General features: G+C 40.7%; 1 protein-coding gene across 1 annotated transcript; it reads left to right on the top strand.

The window, feature by feature from the left end:
* The first annotated feature begins 1,384 nt into the window (after positions 1 to 1,384).
* LOC137094847 (alpha-tectorin-like) lies at positions 1,385 to 16,473 on the top strand. Its single transcript, XM_067460756.1, has 6 exons — positions 1,385 to 1,523; positions 3,010 to 3,140; positions 4,221 to 4,502; positions 4,866 to 5,003; positions 12,531 to 13,183; positions 16,315 to 16,473. Coding segments are annotated over exons 1-6 (1,344 nt in total). The 3' UTR covers positions 16,316 to 16,473.
* Positions 16,474 to 16,958: the final 485 nt, after the last annotated feature.

Raw genomic sequence — 16,958 nt, 5'->3', positions numbered from 1 at the left:
AAACCCCCAAAAAACAGAAACCAGAGAATCAAAGGCAGGGATTTTTTTCCCCTCACATAATAGTCGCATCCCATTTTTTATGAAAGGGTGTGTGTAAGTATTATGGGCTGAAATATGGTATATCTTCTATCCCAATCCCACTCAGGAGGGGTGTTAGAGGGTTAGGGTCCCAAACAATAGGATCTCCCCATTCATATTGCTTGTGTGATGCTTTTAATTTGTTTACTGAGAAATATATAAGAGACAGGGAGCCCCTGGTGGCACAGAGGGTTAAACCGCTAAGCTGCTGAACTTACTGTCTGAAAGGTCGGCAGTTCAAATCCAGAGAGCAGGGTGAACTCCCGCTGTTAGGCTCAGCTCCTGCCAACCTAGCAGTTTGAAAACGTGCACATGTGAGTAAATCAATAGGTACTGCTCCAGCAGGAAGGTAATGGCACTCCATGCAGTCATACTGGTCACATGACCTAGGAGGTGTCTATGGACAATGCTGGCTCTTCAGCTTTGAAATGGAGATGAGTTGGACATGACTAGACTTAATGTCGGGGGAAATCTTTAACTTTAATATAAGAGACAGAAAGACAAACAAGCAGGTTGGGGAGTGGGAGATTATTAAATTACAAAGGAAGGTCAGAGCAAGAGAAGGCGTTCTAGCAAGGTGGTTAGAAGCTGTCCCACGTTACAATTATTGCATTTGATTCTACTTCAGCTACCATGGTGATATCTTAAGCTAAAGCTAGGCTAGAGGGCTTCTTACAAACTAGACACCAGGATTCTGTGAAATGCACTCATGACTGCCTGCTACAATTGAATACTTTGTAGTGTGAAAGCTCCCTAAGATATATATTTTAATAATGCAACTATTTCCTTTTTTCTCAAAGCTCAAAATTGGAAGGAAGGTATAAAACTATAGGTGGGATGTTTACATTCATTCTAAGGCTTGCATTAACTTTAACACTTTTATTAACAACTTTTAATATCATATTTAACATTCAAATTGCAAGAAACAATATGCAAGACACAAAGGGGAAGTATACAATCATAGACTGTATTTTTACTTTTATTCTAGTAAGGTTTTTAGGGCCCAATGACATAGACTACAAACCCCAAATTGTGCCAGAAGTCACTCTTGGACATCCAGATGACACCCAAGGACTTTGGTCTCCTAATATACCTTCTGTCCCATTCCTGTTTGGGCGGAGTGTTGCAGGTTTAAGGTCCCACTTCCATCCCATCCTATTGTTTTGTTCTGTGTTAGCACATGTTGGGGAACATTTCTGAGCTTCCCTGAAACTCTGGAGCAGCCCTGCACTCAGTCAGTTCCAATTTAGAACCAGTTTCACTGTTTACATGGGCCAGTGCTGCCATCCTATTTTCCCTTCACTCCATGGTGCAGGGAAAACAAGGACAGCACTTACTTTGTGCTTTGTTTGGCATCACAGCTTTGTTTGGAGAGGTCCTGACCATTGCTCTTTTACTGATGTGGAGCTCTGTTGCTGCTGCAACTAATGATGGCTCAGATAAGGGTAACCATTAGGCTTGTGTATTTGTCGCTATCCATTTTTGTTTGTTTTCATTCGTAAGCCCACCCACCCCCATTTTAGTTTCCAACGCTTTCTGAAAGGGACACCTTTCTGAATGGGTGTTTTTGTTCTGCAATCAAAAATACAAAATTTTTGACCCATTGGCCACTCTGAGCAGGCTTCCCCAGGTTCCCCTTCCCTTCAGTTTTTGGGCTTTAGGGCGTTCAGTTGCTTCCGACTCTTCATGATCTCATGGACTATCCCAAGCCAGAGCTCCTTGTTGGCTGTCACCTCCCCCAGCTCCTTCAGAGTCAAGCAGTCACTTCAAGGATACCATCCATCCATCTTGCCATTGGTTGGCCCCTCTTCCTTTTTCCTTCCATTTTCCCCAGCATCTTTGTCTTCCCTAAGCTTTCCTTTCTTCTCATGATGTTGCCAAAGTACTTCATCTTTGCCTCTGCTATCCTTCCCTCCAATAAGCAGTCGGGCTTTATTTCCTGGAGTATGGATGGTTGGATCTTCTCGCAGCCCAAGGCACTCTCAGAACTTTCCTCCAACACCACAGTTCAAAAGCATCTATCTTCCTTTGCTCAGCCTTCCTTAAGGTCCAGCTCTCTCATCCATAGGTTACTATGGGGAATACCATTGCTTTGAATATGCGGATCTTTGTTGAAAATTACCACACATGGAGAGCACATATACCACTCTTAGCCCATCAAGTTTTATAACATTTGGGCCATCCCTCAATTTTTAGGGATTTTTTTCTTTCTATAGATAAAATCTCCTTAAAACATTCCCTCTTTCCCTCTGCTGGCCCTGTCCTCTAACTTCTCCAGGAGCAGCAGGAGCAGCAGGGAAGTGGGGTGGGCACCATTCATTCCTGCTAAATGATGCTCCACACACCACACACACAGAGCCCAGAGCCCATCCTCACTATTTCACTTCTTTGACTGGCAGCAACAGGGGGTAGGGCGGGGTGGGGATTTCTCTCCCCTTCCCATCATTTTTGGCAATGGCATGGTTTGGTTTGCTTGCTGCTGCTGCTGTGCTGGGCACTTTTCTCCTTTTTCTCCATCTCTCATGCAAGGAAGCACCTTCTCGAAGCTGTCCTCCTCTTCCACCTTCACGCCTCTTACCCTCTCCTCAGCTCTTGGAGCTGCCATGGCTGCACAAAGGAGAAGAGGAAGGAGAGTAAGAGATGCAAAGGGGAAAGAGGAGTCATCTTCCTTGCATGAGAGACTGAGGCAGCAGCAGGAGCAATGACACAAGGTGGCAGCTCCAAGAGCCAAGGAGGAGGGAGGAAGAGCCACGCACATACTCTCCAAGGCATTTTAAGGAGGCTTCCCACTTACAGAAAAGGAAGAGTGATGACCTCCTGGAAGAGGAGAGTAAATGAGGGTTTACTTTACAAAAACAAAAACAAAAACCCTTCCTTATAGCCCTGTGTTGGCATTGACATTGTACATGATCTGTATGTACTTCTCTGCAGGAGATGTTATGTATCCCTATGGGGAAGCTGAAGGAGATCAGAAGACCCCCAAGGATGATGATGGGACATCACCAGAAATTCATATGTCAGAGCCTTTCAAGTACTTTGGCGTGAACCATACCACCTGTTTTGTGCGTATGATTTCTTTTGTCATAGAGAAAAACACAAAAAGAGCATAATGATAAAAATTATCCTATTTGGGAGGTGGAGGTTGTTGTTAAAATTATGTTACTATCTTATGGCAGAGGTAAGAATCAGGATTTTCCTGATGTTTTTGAACTACAACATCCAGCATACTTAACCCTTGACTATGCTGACTAGGACTGTTGGGAAATGGAGTCAAATAGCATCTAGAGGAGCACACACTTACCACTTCCCTCTGGCATGAAAAAGGCATTTTGTGAAACATGCCAATTTTCAGAACGGAAACAGCTTATAGCAAATGCTGATACTAGCCGTCTCCAAACAGTAAAGAAAGGACATGTATTACTAAGGACTTCATCCCATGCGATTAGTAAAGCATTGGGGATCATAGCTTTGCCCTTTAGCTTTACAACATCCCATTTAGAAATACTCAGGGTGATACTGGTAATGGACTAGGAGCAAAGTTTTGAAAATATGGAAGGCCTTGATAATTACTAGGTTTCTATGACCCACTAATATTAAACCCTCAGAGACAGATTACAGAACCATCATTTTCCAATCATTTTACTTATTTGTCGTTGAATGCCTTCATGACCGAAATCACTGGGGTGTTGTGTGGTTTCCAAGCTGTATGGCCATGTTCTAGCAGCATTTTATCATGACGTTTCGCCTGCATCTGTGATAGCCTAGGATGAAAGCAAAACAGGAGAAAATGCTGCTGAAACATAGCCATATAGCCTGGAAACCACACAATATTCTACTTATGTCTCAGTTGTCAGCCCACTGGGATTACCAAGATAATGTACAAATAGTTTTGAAACATTGCATAAATAAATTAAAAGATCAGACAAACCAAACCACTATACTATGCAGGCTCCCAAGGAACTCACAGCAGAAGAATTAACATTCATAACATTTTTGGCTGGCTTAAAAGGGGTTTTGCACAAACTGAATTTCTGGGATACCTAGAAGTAAGTAATCCTTAGGATGACCGACCGGTTTAACAGCATTTTCCTTTTCTGCCTATTTTAATAATGCATGCTTTGCGGTTCTCTGTGTTATCACAGGTTAACAACAATGGTGTGGTTTCCTTTGATGAACCTGTCTCTGAATATACCCCCAAAGCTATCCCTTTGACAGATGGAGAGGCTTTTGTTGCCCCATACTGGGGAGATGTCAACAATAAGCTAGGGGGAGATATCTGGTATCGGGAGACAAAAGACCCAATAATGTTAGATACTATAACCAAGGACATGAATAAACATTTTCCTGATATGCCTTTCACTGCCAAATGGGCTTTCATTGCCACCTGGGATCATGTGGCCTATTTCGGAAGTCGTTCCAATAAGGTAAGCTACATAGCATACAAACGAAAACTCTTAAGTAGTATTGTTTTAAGGCACAGTTTTACCAATTTAATTGTCTCCTGAGCAATAAGGACATGTCAAGTTATATGAGCCCATTATCTCAGTAAATCAATTTGCTCACTCCAGTATTAAACATTGCCTGCCATATCATTATTAATCACTTTATCAGTTCTAATACAAAGAACTCAAATAAATGAGAATACTTTAGCAAGTGAATAGCGGTAGCAAAAGAAGATGGACAAATGCTTCCTCTACTAACTTGCTGAGATCTTAAGATCAGTGGATGAGCAGTGCAATAGCGCAAAAATGCTGTAACTTAACTCATTCTGTATGTCTTTGCAACAGACAAACACTTTCCAGTGTGTCTTAACAAATGGCAATAACATTTCCATGGTTATGCTCAACTACGGCGACATACAATGGACCACTGGTACAGCAAGTGGCGGAGATCGCAAGACAGGTCTGGGAGGAACCCCAGCACAGGTATGTATGACAAGTTTAGATAGTTAAGAATGGTTTGTTTTGAGGAGATATTGTCATACTCATACACACCCCACCCACAGCTAATGGCAGAACCAATAAAATGCCTCCCATTCCAGTTTGGGAATATAGCAGAGTGATGTCTTATGCAAGATCCAGACAGGCCTTTATCCCAGAAGCATACGTGTTAAAAAAAACTGGATTTTTCTGGGGGCCTGTCTACACCCAGCCCAGAAAGTGCATGCTTTCTGGGGTGGGTGTCCACACGTTCTCTTGGGACTAGCCCGAGAGAACGCGTGGAGGTCCTACTCCTCTCCCCCCAAGCCCCCAGATCCCTTAGAAAAGTAATAAAAACTTAGCCATCCTCCATTACAAGCCTCAGCTGGCTCTTCCGGCGCATAGAAATGATGTGCCAGGAGAGTGGGGGGAGGAAGGGAAGCGATGTTCCTCCCTCCTCCTCCCGCGCCCCCCCCCCCCCACTCTCCTGGCGCATCATTCCTATGCGCTGGGAGAGCCGGCCGAGGCTTGTAATGAAGGATGGGTAAGTTTTTATTACTTTTCTAAGGGGTCTGGGGGCTTGGGGGGAGGGGGGTGGGGGGTGGGTATTCCCACGGTTTACCTGGCTTATTTAGCCTGGTAAAGTGTGGGAATGGTGTCTACTGTCTACCAGAGGTCCTCAAACTAAGGCCTGAGGGCGGGATACGACCCTCCAATGTCATTTACCCGGCCCTCGCTCAGGGTCAACCTAAGTCTGAAAAAACTTGAAAGCACACAACAACAACAATCCTATCTCATTAACCAAAAGCAGGCCCACACTTCCCATTGAAATACTAATGTTTATATTTGTTAAAATTGTTCTTCATTTGAATTATTGAATTGTTTTAAAGTGTTTTTTTTTTTTTGCATTACAAATAATATATGTGCAGTGTGACTAGGAATGCATTCATGCTTTTTCTTTTTTTCTTTTTTTTTTAAAATAAATTTTTATTGAGTTTCAGTTTTTACAACATTGTGAGGGGCAGGGGGGGTAACAGGGGATGGGGGACGGAGAGGGGGGGGGGAAGGATCCTTGTGGGGTATGGAAGAGAGGGGGTTAAGGGTTGTGGATTGGTGGGGGGGGGAAAGGGGGGTTTGTGAGAGCCCGTCACCAGCAGTTCTGTCCATGATTGTGACTTCCCAGGGTCTTCTAAAGAGTCTTCATCTTCAATGAAAAGTAGTCCATTTCTTCAATTCATACGCTGACAATATTTCTTTTCCTTATTTCTTCTAGAAATTGGTCAGATCTATTATAATTGAGATTTCTTTTGTTCTTAGGAAATCCTTAAAGCCGGTCCAGTCTGTTTTTTTGGTCACTCCGTTTATTCTTTGGGACAAATTGTCCATTTGTATTATGTCAAAAGCCTTTATAATCCAGTCTTCTTGGGTTGGTGCTTCTTTTTGCTTCCACTTTTTCGCAACCACTGTTCTGGCCGCTGTGCTTAATAAAAATAAATTTTTGTCCTGATTTTTATTCATTTTAGTTTCTTTTGTTATTCCTAATAGGTAGGTCTCTGGCATTAATGGGAACTTCATTTTTAAAATTTTTTGAGAGGCCTGATGAACTTTTTTCCAAATTTTTTTAATTTTCTCACATTCCCACCATTGGTGAAAGAAAGTACCTACTTTTCTTTCGCATCTCCAGCATTTGTTCGAAATGTTCTGGTTTGTTTTTTTAAATTTTGCTATTTTTTCTGGCGTGTAGTGCCAGCGGTAAAACATTTTAAACCAGTTTTCTTTTATGTCACTGGCAATGGTGTATCTGATTTTAGTTGTCCAAATTTCTTCCCATTGATTTATCATAATATTGTGTCCTAAATCTTGAGCCCATTTTATTTGGCATTCTTTGACTTGTTCCTCTTCCGTGTTCCATATTTGTAGTTGTTTGTATAATAGCTTTATTATTTTTTTATTTTTCTCCATAACTGTATCCCATAACCCCCTTTCTTGTTCAAAACCTAATTTTTCATCTTCTTTAAAACTCTCCCGAATCTGAAAATAACTTAACCATGTAATTTTTGGGTTCAACTTTTGGAGTTCTTCATAAGATTTTGGTACCATCTTTCCTTCCTCATTTTTCTTTAGTGCCTGGTTATAGGTTAGCCAAATTTCTGCCCCTATTTCTTTTTTATGTTTTGCCTCAACTGACGAAATCCAGAGTGGGGTATACCTAAAGAATCTACTTTTATATTTTTCCCACGTTTTTATCAAGGCTGCCCTAATGAAATGATTTGTGAAATTTTTTTCTATTTTTCTCCGGTCGTACCATAAATAGCTATGCCACCCTGCTCTTAAATCGTGACCTTCCAGAGTTAGTATATGATTGTTTTTGAGTGTTGTCCAATCTTTGATGGCTACTAAGTTACAGGCTTCATAGTAACTTCTTAAATCTGGTAGTCCCAGGCCTCCTCGTTTTTTATCGTCTGTTAGAATTTTTTGGCTAATCCTCGGTTTTTTGTTTGCCCATATGAATTTAGAAATATCTGAGTTCCATTTTTTGAAAAGGAAATTGTTCCTGATGACTGGGATGGTCTGAAAGAGGAATAGTAGCTGTGGTAGTATTATCATTTTCACTAGTGCAATTTTGCCCATGAAGAAGATGTTTTGCTTTCCCCATTTTACCATATCTTTTTGAATTTTTTCCCATAGAACTACATAGTTGTTTTTTATTAGTGCTGCATTGCTTTTAGTAATATTAATTCCTAGATACTTTACTTTGGTTGCAATTTGAATTCCTGCTATTTTTTGTAGAGTGTCTTTCGCTTCCCCATCCATATTCTGGACTATCAATTTTGTTTTTTGCTTATTTAAATAAAATCCCGCTAATGTTCCAAATTCCTGAATTTTTTTTAACCAATTTTTAATATTTTCTATTGGGTCTTCAATGAAACACACCACATCGTCTGCATATGTTTTGAGTTTATATTGTTATTTTTAAATTTTTGGTCCTTTTAAATTTGCATCTCCATTTATGTTTCTTATTAGAGTTTCCATTATGAGAATGAATAATAATGGGGATAGTGGGCATCCTTGCCGCGTGCCTTGGGAAATTTGGATCGTCTTTTGGGTTTCTTGTCCATTATTTATAATGGTGGCCTCTTGATTTTTGTAAATTGCATCTATTACATTCCTAAAGTGGAATCCCATGTCTAACTCTTTTGTTAATAATTTCAAATATCCCCAATTTACTTTGTCGAATGCTTTCTCGGCATCTACGAAAAGTAGTGCCAATTTCTTTTCATTATGTCTTTCATAATATTCGATTATATTAATTAATGTTCTGGTGTTGTCTTTAATTTGTCTGTTGGGGAGAAAGCCTGATTGTTCATTGGAGATCCATTCTTTTAGAAATTCTTTTAGTCTCTCTGCTATAATGAGTGTAAAGATTTTGTAATCATTATTTAAAAGTGATATCGGACGATAATTTTTAATTTCGGTTGTATCTGTGTTTTCTTTGTGTATTAAGACTATGTTTGCTTTTTCCCAAGATTTGGGGACAATTCCTTTTTCCAATATATTGTTTGAGATCTCCTGAAAAAGGGGGCCTAATTCATTCCGGAAGGTTTTGTAAAAGATGGCTGAGTATCCGTCTGGTCCAGGCGCCTTGTTATTTTTTAATTTTCTAATGGCTGTGTCTATCTCACACATTGTTCCATTTAATATGTCTCTTTGTTTATCTGTTAATTTTGCCAAATTAAGCTCACATAAGTATTTTGTTATTTTCTCCTTATTTGCTTCTGAACCTTTGTATAATTCTTTGTAAAAAGTGGTAAATTCATTGGCTATGCCGATATCCTCGGTGTAAGTTTTATCTTTGACTCGTATTTTGGTTATCAGTTGTTTTTGTTTTTGTTTCTTGACTTTGTTTGCTAACCATTTGCCCGTTTTATTTGCGTTTTGAAAGTAATTTAACCTTGCAAATTTCATTTGTTTTTCTAAATTTTCGTTTTGTAATAACTGTAGTTGTTTCCTGAGTGTGTTTATGATGAGAATTCTTTTTTTTCCCTAGGCTTTTGTTTTAGTAACTTCTCATTTTCAGTTAGTTTTTCTAGAATCTCCTTAGTTTCTTTATTTCTATTTTTTTTGTTTACCGCATCTTGTTGCATGAGATATCCTCTCATGACCACCTTCATGGCCTCCCATTGTGTATATTTAGATGTCTCTTCTAATTTATTTAATTCAATATATTCTTTTAATTGTGCCCTATTCTTTTCAATATCTTCCTCTTTTTTTAATAGATAATCTTTTAGCCTCCATCTGTATGTTGTTTTCCTTCCTTTAATTGCGAACTCAATTGCACAGTGGTCCGAGAGGGTTCTGGCCAGTATGTCTATTTTTTTAATTTTTAGGTTTACAGAGTTCGTTGCCCAAACCATATCAATTCTGGACCACGTAAGATGTCTCCCTGAAAAATATGTGTAGTCTCTTGTATTCCCATTATGTTGTCTCCATGTATCCTGCAGGTTTAGTCTTTCTAATTGTTGTATAAAGACCTTGGGCAGCTGGCTAGTTTTATTCTGTTTTTTCTTCCCTGATTTGTCCAAATTGATGTCCACTACCCCATTGAAATCCCCCAATATTATTAATTCATCCCAACTTTGTTTATCTATTTCTCTTTTCAATTTTTTTATAAATTTGCCTTTGGCCCCATTTGGAGAATAAATATTACAAATAAGCCATTTTTTATTTTTTATTTCAATTAATATTCCCACATATCTCCCCTCCATATCTTTGAAGGCTTGCTCTGGGTTTAACCAGTCTTTCGCATAAATCACAACCCCTTTCTTTTTTCCACAGTGTGATGAGTAAAATTCATTGCCTAATTTCTTGTTCACAAGGTGCTTTGTGTGTCTGCTTGAGATGTGCGTTTCTTGGAGAGCAATTAAGTCCAAATTTTTCTGTTTCAGAAAATTAAAGGCTTTTTGGCGTTTGCTTGGCGAATTGAGACCGTTGATGTTATTAGAGTATATTTTGATGTCCCTATTCATGGCTGTTCTCTGTCATTTCCCATTGGAGAATTTCTTGTGGTATTAATTGATAATTTTCTGGAGAAAACTCCATGAGATCCCATCTTTGTTTTCTTCTTCTTCTCCTTCTTCCTCTATGTTCTCTTCTCCATCATCTTGACGTTCTTGATTTGTGTCTGATCTTTCTTGCCTTTTAAGGTCTTTCGTTGTCTGTTTGTCCAGGAATTTCCTTTGTGGAGTTTCTTGTGGTTTGGCTTTGATATGTTCTGTGTAGAAGATTTTGGCTTTCTCTTTTGTGTTCAACCAGTATTGTTTGTCGTGTAGTGTGACGGTGATGCCCTCCACTTTTTCCCATTTGAATTTTATTTTCCTCTTCTTGAGTTCTTCAGTTAGGAAAGCATATTTCCTTCTTTTTATTAGGGTTTGCTGCGTCACTTCCTTCATTATCGTTACTTTTTTCTCCTTGTAGAATACAGTTTTTTTGGCGTTTTCTTTCAGTATCTCATCCCTGGTGCTCTTCCGACAGAAAGTAATTACGATGTCTCTTGCTGTTCTGTGTTTTTTAGCATAACCAGTGGGAACACGGTAAACTCTGTCCACATCGTTGCCTATAATTTCGGTGCTAACGTCCATTAGGTCTGCTAACAGTTCAATCATAATTTGTTTTACGTTTTCATCTTTGGCCTCTTCTAGATTTCTGATTCTCAGTTGATACTCCAATTCCCTGTTCTCAATCATTTCTGTTTGTTGCTGTATCTTTTGGCTTATATTTTCCAACTTGGAAATTTTATTTTCCATTTTCCCATGTTCAGTAGTGATTTTTTGGTTTTCTTTTTTCATTTTGTCTAGGTCTTCTTGTAGTTTATTTATGTCCTTTTTGAGATCTGCTTTCATGCTTTTGATTTCATCTTGCAATTCTTTATGTTGTGTGTCTTGCTTTGTGGAGATCTTGATGATTTCTGCCAGTATTTGGCTAAGTGCGTTCTCGTCGGTCAGGGAGTCCTTCTTCGTTTGGTTTTGAGTCTTTATTAGGGGTGTGCTTTTCCCTTTGGCGCTTTGCGTTGCCATGTTCTTATCCTTCTTTGTTTATCTTTATTTCTTCTCTCTTCCTTTATTTTGATTTCTTTGGTATTTTCCTGTTTACTTTCTAGATTTATTTTGCCTTTCTGTGGTTATTCTATGTTATATCTGCTTTGAACTGGGTTATCTGAGTCTACACTCAGATAATGTGGGATTTTCTGCCTTGATATTATGGGATATAGGGCTGTGTGGAAGGGCCCCTGAGACTTTTTGAACATGATCTGAATGGTCCTATAACATGACATTTGCTCCATTCCATCAGTAATCTGTTGGAATCTGTCTGCAAAACATTGCAGAAATGGAATGACACAGGATTCTAGTCATGTTTTTTTTTAATTTACTACGATTTAATTTGTTGCTGAGATGCTGTTTTTATGACTGATCTGAAAATCAGGATCCATTCTGTGAGCTAAAACCTCGTGAGAATGGTAGTTCAAGTCTTCCAATGCTATGTCACCATTCAATATTAGAAAAATAAAAATGTGATGTAGTGGTATTCAATGGATTAGGAGGAGCCAGTCTTCTGAGTCAAAGCACAGTATTTTCAAATTGTAATAATCATAATAATCAGGTGTGATGGGGAAGGTATGCATCCCCTCTGAATATATAGTATGACCCCAGTCCTTTAAAAATACACAATGAATACTGATATAAACAGATTTATTTATTTACTTACTTACTTACTTTATTTGTGTACTGCTCTTCTCAGCCCTTAGGCGACTCAGAGCGGTTTACAACAATTTAGGTATACACAATACAAAATCATTAAGCATTTAAAAGCAATAGCATCACAAATCATTAAACATCAACATCAATACATCACTACATCAATATAACAAATCCATCAGGTCTCATCAATGAAATCAGAATCCAAACTCGTTATCCGATATTCCGTGATCCGATAGTCAGTCAATCAGTCACACTGCTTAGTCGAATGCCTGTTCAAACAGCCAGGTCTTTACTTTCCTCCGGAATGCCAGCAAGGAGGGGGTCGGTCTAATATCTGCAGGAAGGGCATTCCACAGCCAAGGGGCCACCACTGAGAAGGCCCTGTCTCTCGTCCCCACCAGGCGTGCTTGTCATATCCTAATGTAACAAGGCTAAGTTGGGATATCCAGTTTGCTATGGTGATAGTTTGGAGGTTCCTTTGAGAGGCTGTGGTAAGGAAGTGAGAATCAAAATGTGAAGGATGAGCTGGAGGCAAAGACCTCTCTTGAGCATTGTCCATGCGTGGCAGCCTATAACAGAGTAGCCCTTTCACTGGTTGTCTTCTGCAGTAATTAAGGAACCTAGTCATTTTTATATTTAGACCTTTGGACTCTTTCATTGATCTGAGGAAGATTCATATCCTAGGATGGTTAACGGTAAATAGATAAAGTTTGTACTTTAAAGATAAAGAAAGTGGTTGAATATTGCACAAAGATGGCTGATGATGCTTTTATTTTAGGCTGGATTCAACACTGGTGATAATGAAAACTACTATAGTATCCCTGGTTCCCGCTCTGCACATATTCTCAACATTATTAACACTAGCAATGTGGAGGTCCCAGGACGCTGGGCATTCCGGGCGGATAATTTCTCAGCGACTGGAGTTTCTGAAGAGCTTCAGAAATTAATACCCACTGTAGCGCCAGAGCCTGAGCCTGAGGAAGAGGAGGAAGAGCCACAGACCCCTGAAGAAGAGCCACAGACCCCCATGGAAGAGCCACAGACCCCTGAAGAAGAGCCACAGACCCCCATGGAAGAGCCACAGACCCCTGAAGAAGAGCCACAGACCCCCATGGAAGAGCCACAGACCCCCATGGAAGAGCCACAGACCACCATAGAGGAGCCACCAGCCCCTGTAGAGGAAAAGCCACAGACCCCCGAAGAAGAGCCACAGATCCCCATGGAAGAGCCACAGACCCCCATAGAGGAGCCCCAAGCCCCTGAAGAAAAGCCACAGACCACTGTAGAAGAGCCATCAACCCCTGTAGAAGAGCCACCGGCATCTGTAGAGGAAGAACCTGAGGATCCCTTCGTGGAGGAAGAACCCGAGGATCCCCTATATGATGATGATGATGATTATTATTATGATTATGATGATGAAGATTGTGAGTGGTAAGTATATCCAAGCAAGACCTCTAGCATGGGAGTCAACTGCCTTTTCATGCAATCCTGTGACCAAAGCCTTCCTCATGTCCCCAATATTCTTGTCATGATAGCAGAGACTGGGTCCTTCCTTCTTTTTTTTCAGGAAAATACCACATCACATTTTCAGGGAATGTCACATAAACAGATGACCTCCCTATTGGTACTTCTTCCCAATCAAAACATAGAGGGGGAAATAATTTTTGTAGTGTTTCCCATCATATTTGAACATCCTGAAATATTCCAGTGAATTTTTCTGCACAGAAAAAATAGCTTTCCAACACAAACACATATACCTTTTTTAAAAAGAGGAAACTGTGTATCCTGCACAGGAAATTTTGTCATCTGTGGAGAAAGTGTGTGTGTGAAAAATATTCTGGAACTCCAAGATGGTCAAATATGGGGAGAATCAAAAATATGTTTTCACCATCAGTGAGAGAAAAATCACAATTATATATATTTGAATGCAAAGATGATATAATCAAAAATTATATCACTGATCCCTTCCAAGAGAAGTCAAATTGACTCTATCCCTTTGGGGCAGTGGTTCCCAACCTTTATTTTATTTTATTTTTTTGCCCAGGGACTACTTGATAACATTAGTACCAAAAGAGTTATGAATCCGTTTTTGGTCAGCTTTAGATTTGGTTTGGTTATTGCATTGGATAGATCACATTACCTCTAGTTTCTGATACAGAACATATGCTATCCAGTAGTCGCCATCTGCTCCCCCAAAGAAAACCATATTTAATAATCTAGAACTGATACCAAAGTGCCCCCATTTCCATGTGTCACATAGAATGGCTCTGCTCAAGGGGAGGGAGGGAGAAAGGAGGAGGAGAAGCAGCAGTCAGGAGGCTTGTTGTAGCGCCTTTCATGGGTAGTCAGCCTCTCCTCTCCCAACATCCCCATTGCCTCAGCACTATAAGAGGGTTTTGCAAGACCAGTTGCTCTCGTTGCAATGGTATAGTAATGGTGAGGCTGTGGACCATATTTTAGTTCTTGGGAACCACTGGTAGTCCATGGAGCACAGGTTGGGAACCACTGCTTTGGGGGTACCAACAGGAAGTCAAGTCTGCATTATTTCAAATGGCCTTTAAACTTTAGTTGGCTGTTCGCACTATTTTAAGTGTGTCTTTTGGGGGGGGGGGGGGAAGGGTGGTTTCAGTTTCTTTTAAATAACAATTTTGATCAATTTTGCCCATTTTTCATGATATGTTTTTATCTGCCATTTTTACAAAGGCTTTGCAAAAAGGCAGTTCTTTGTCAGAGGCTTTTCAGCTGAGATGATTCCAGCAATTATCTTTCAATATTTGTTTGTTTGTTTAATTAGTGAAAGGCTATATTTATTGCCTCTCAACCCACCTAATTAATATTTTTTGAAATCAGCAAAACAGCGAGTCCATTAAAAGCGAACCGCAAAGTTGCAAGGGAGCACTGTAATACCATACATCTCGGTCCATGTCTCTTGAAATGGTCGGCTACTGCTACTATCACTCTCTTTACTTAACCTTATTGTTTTTTTGTGTGTTCTCCATCGGGGGGGGGGGGGGGGCAGTGACAGATGATAGAATTATAAATAGCCTGTTAGCCCTGCAGGCAATAAGATGTTAACTAGCCTAACTGACCACAAAATGGCACATGCAACTGTCTTTTAGGAAAGGGCAGGGTTAATAAGCAGAACTAGGGAGCCCCCGGTGGCGCAGTGGGTTAAAGCTCTGAGCTGCTGAGCTTGTTAACCGAAAGGTCACAGGTTCGAATCCGGGGAGCGGCGTGAGCTTCCGCTGTCAGCCCCAGCTTCTGCCAACCTAGCAGTTCGAAAACATTCAAATGTGAGTAGATCAATAGGTACCGCTCCAGTGGGAAGGTAACGGCACTCCATGCAGTCATGATGGCCATATGACCTTGGAGGTGTCTACGGACAACGCCGGCTCTTCGGCTTAGAAATGGAGATGAGCACCACACCCCAGAGTCGGACACAACTGGACTTAATATCAGGGGACAACATTTACCTTTACATAGGGTTATTAAGCAGAACTAGAAGCCCCCCGGTGGTGCAGTGGGTTAAAACACTGAGCTGCTAAACTTGTTGAATGAAAGGTCACAAGTTCGATTCCGGGGAGTGGCATGAGTTTCCTCAGTCAGCCCCAGCTTCTGCCAACCTAGCAGTTCGAAAACATGCAAATGTGAGTAGATCAATAGGTACCGCTCCGTGGGAAGGTAACGGCACTCCATGCAGTCATGGTGGCCACATGACCTTGGAGGTGTCTACGGACACTGCCAGCTCTTCAGCTTAGAAATGGAGATGAGCACCACACCCCAGAGTCAGACATGACTGGACCTAATGTCAGGGAAAACCTTTACCTTTACCTTAGGGGTTAATAAGGATGCACAACAGTAGTAGTGGTGAAATGGAGTATGCTGGAAGATGGTGTTCCGTATATAAATTAAGACGGCTGCTGCTATTTCTAACTGTGGGAAACTGTACCCATGACACAGGCCCTCGCCCTTCCCAGCCTCCCCCTCAGTTATCTCAGTAATTATGGTCAATTAGAAATCCACGACACCCCAGAAGAGTAGATTGGATGATGGTTGCTGTGGTTATGTGGTTGCTGGTAATGGCGATCACAGGGCCCCCAGAGATGCATCCCCCACAGCATTCCGCTGCTCCCTGTTCCACCGGCTGGAAGTGAGGTCAAAGATCCCCTAACGGCTTAACTGGAAGTCCCAGAACTAGACACTCTGTTCTGGAGTTCTGTTGTTTAGGCCCACAGACCTCCAGCACAGACTCTCTACACGATACTACAGCAAATGTTTCATCCTTGGCTAATGCGCCTGCCATGCAGGAGCTGAGAATGAAACGTCCTTCTCTGCATACGGCCCCATACTTCTCTCTATGCGACCATGTGTCATCGAACATGGCTATGTGTGTCAGTGCTGACATGCGTGTCATAGGTTCGCCACCATGGGCATACAAAAAGCTCAAAATAAAATGGCAGGAGTGAGTGGCACTGGAAGGGCATCAGTGTAATCTCTGAAAAATCTTCTTGAACTGCCTAGCTTTTTCTTCTAATGCAAATATGGTCTTTTTTCTCCTTCAGATAAAACCATCTCAGAAGAACTCAACTTCAAGTGGACATTGACAATGTCCTAAAAGAGCCAGATGGGATTTGGAACAGTCCTCTTCGTAGCCCACTAGAATCAGGAAGCCTAATGCAATCATAGCTTAATTGTAGTGTAGCAAAATAATAAAAATCAATTCTGGCATTCTCCTTTTTGTGTCTCTCAAGTAGTGGAGTAATTAAGAGGTGCCAAGAGAGGTTTGCATGTAATAATGAGGTTGATAGTTATGAATTTAAATGCACTTGTGTGTCAGAAACAGTTAGAGAAATGATAACAATATGCTGTATTTGCTCTCAAAAGACACTTTGTGCAGATTCAGAAGCCCACTATTTCTACTACAATTACATCCCATAGTCTGAATGCACGTAATTCACATGGTGTTATTTGGCTTTTCTGCAAGGACACAATTGTGAGTCTTTAACAACCCAGTAGTCCTGTCCATGGAACAGAAAACATACTGCAAACTTGTCAAACTTACTACCAATTAAACAAACCCAAATCAAGTTAGTATGCCACAGATTAGAAATGTGATTCTCTGGGCCTCCAATTGTTTTGGACTTCAGCTCCCACAGTTCCTAACAGCTGTTTAAGTTGGCTGGGATTTCTGGGAGTTGAAGTCCAA

This window comes from Anolis sagrei, chromosome X (assembly GCF_037176765.1).
Source record: "Anolis sagrei isolate rAnoSag1 chromosome X, rAnoSag1.mat, whole genome shotgun sequence".
NCBI lineage: Eukaryota > Metazoa > Chordata > Lepidosauria > Squamata > Dactyloidae > Anolis > Anolis sagrei.
This window is presented reverse-complemented; position numbering and strand designations above follow the sequence as displayed.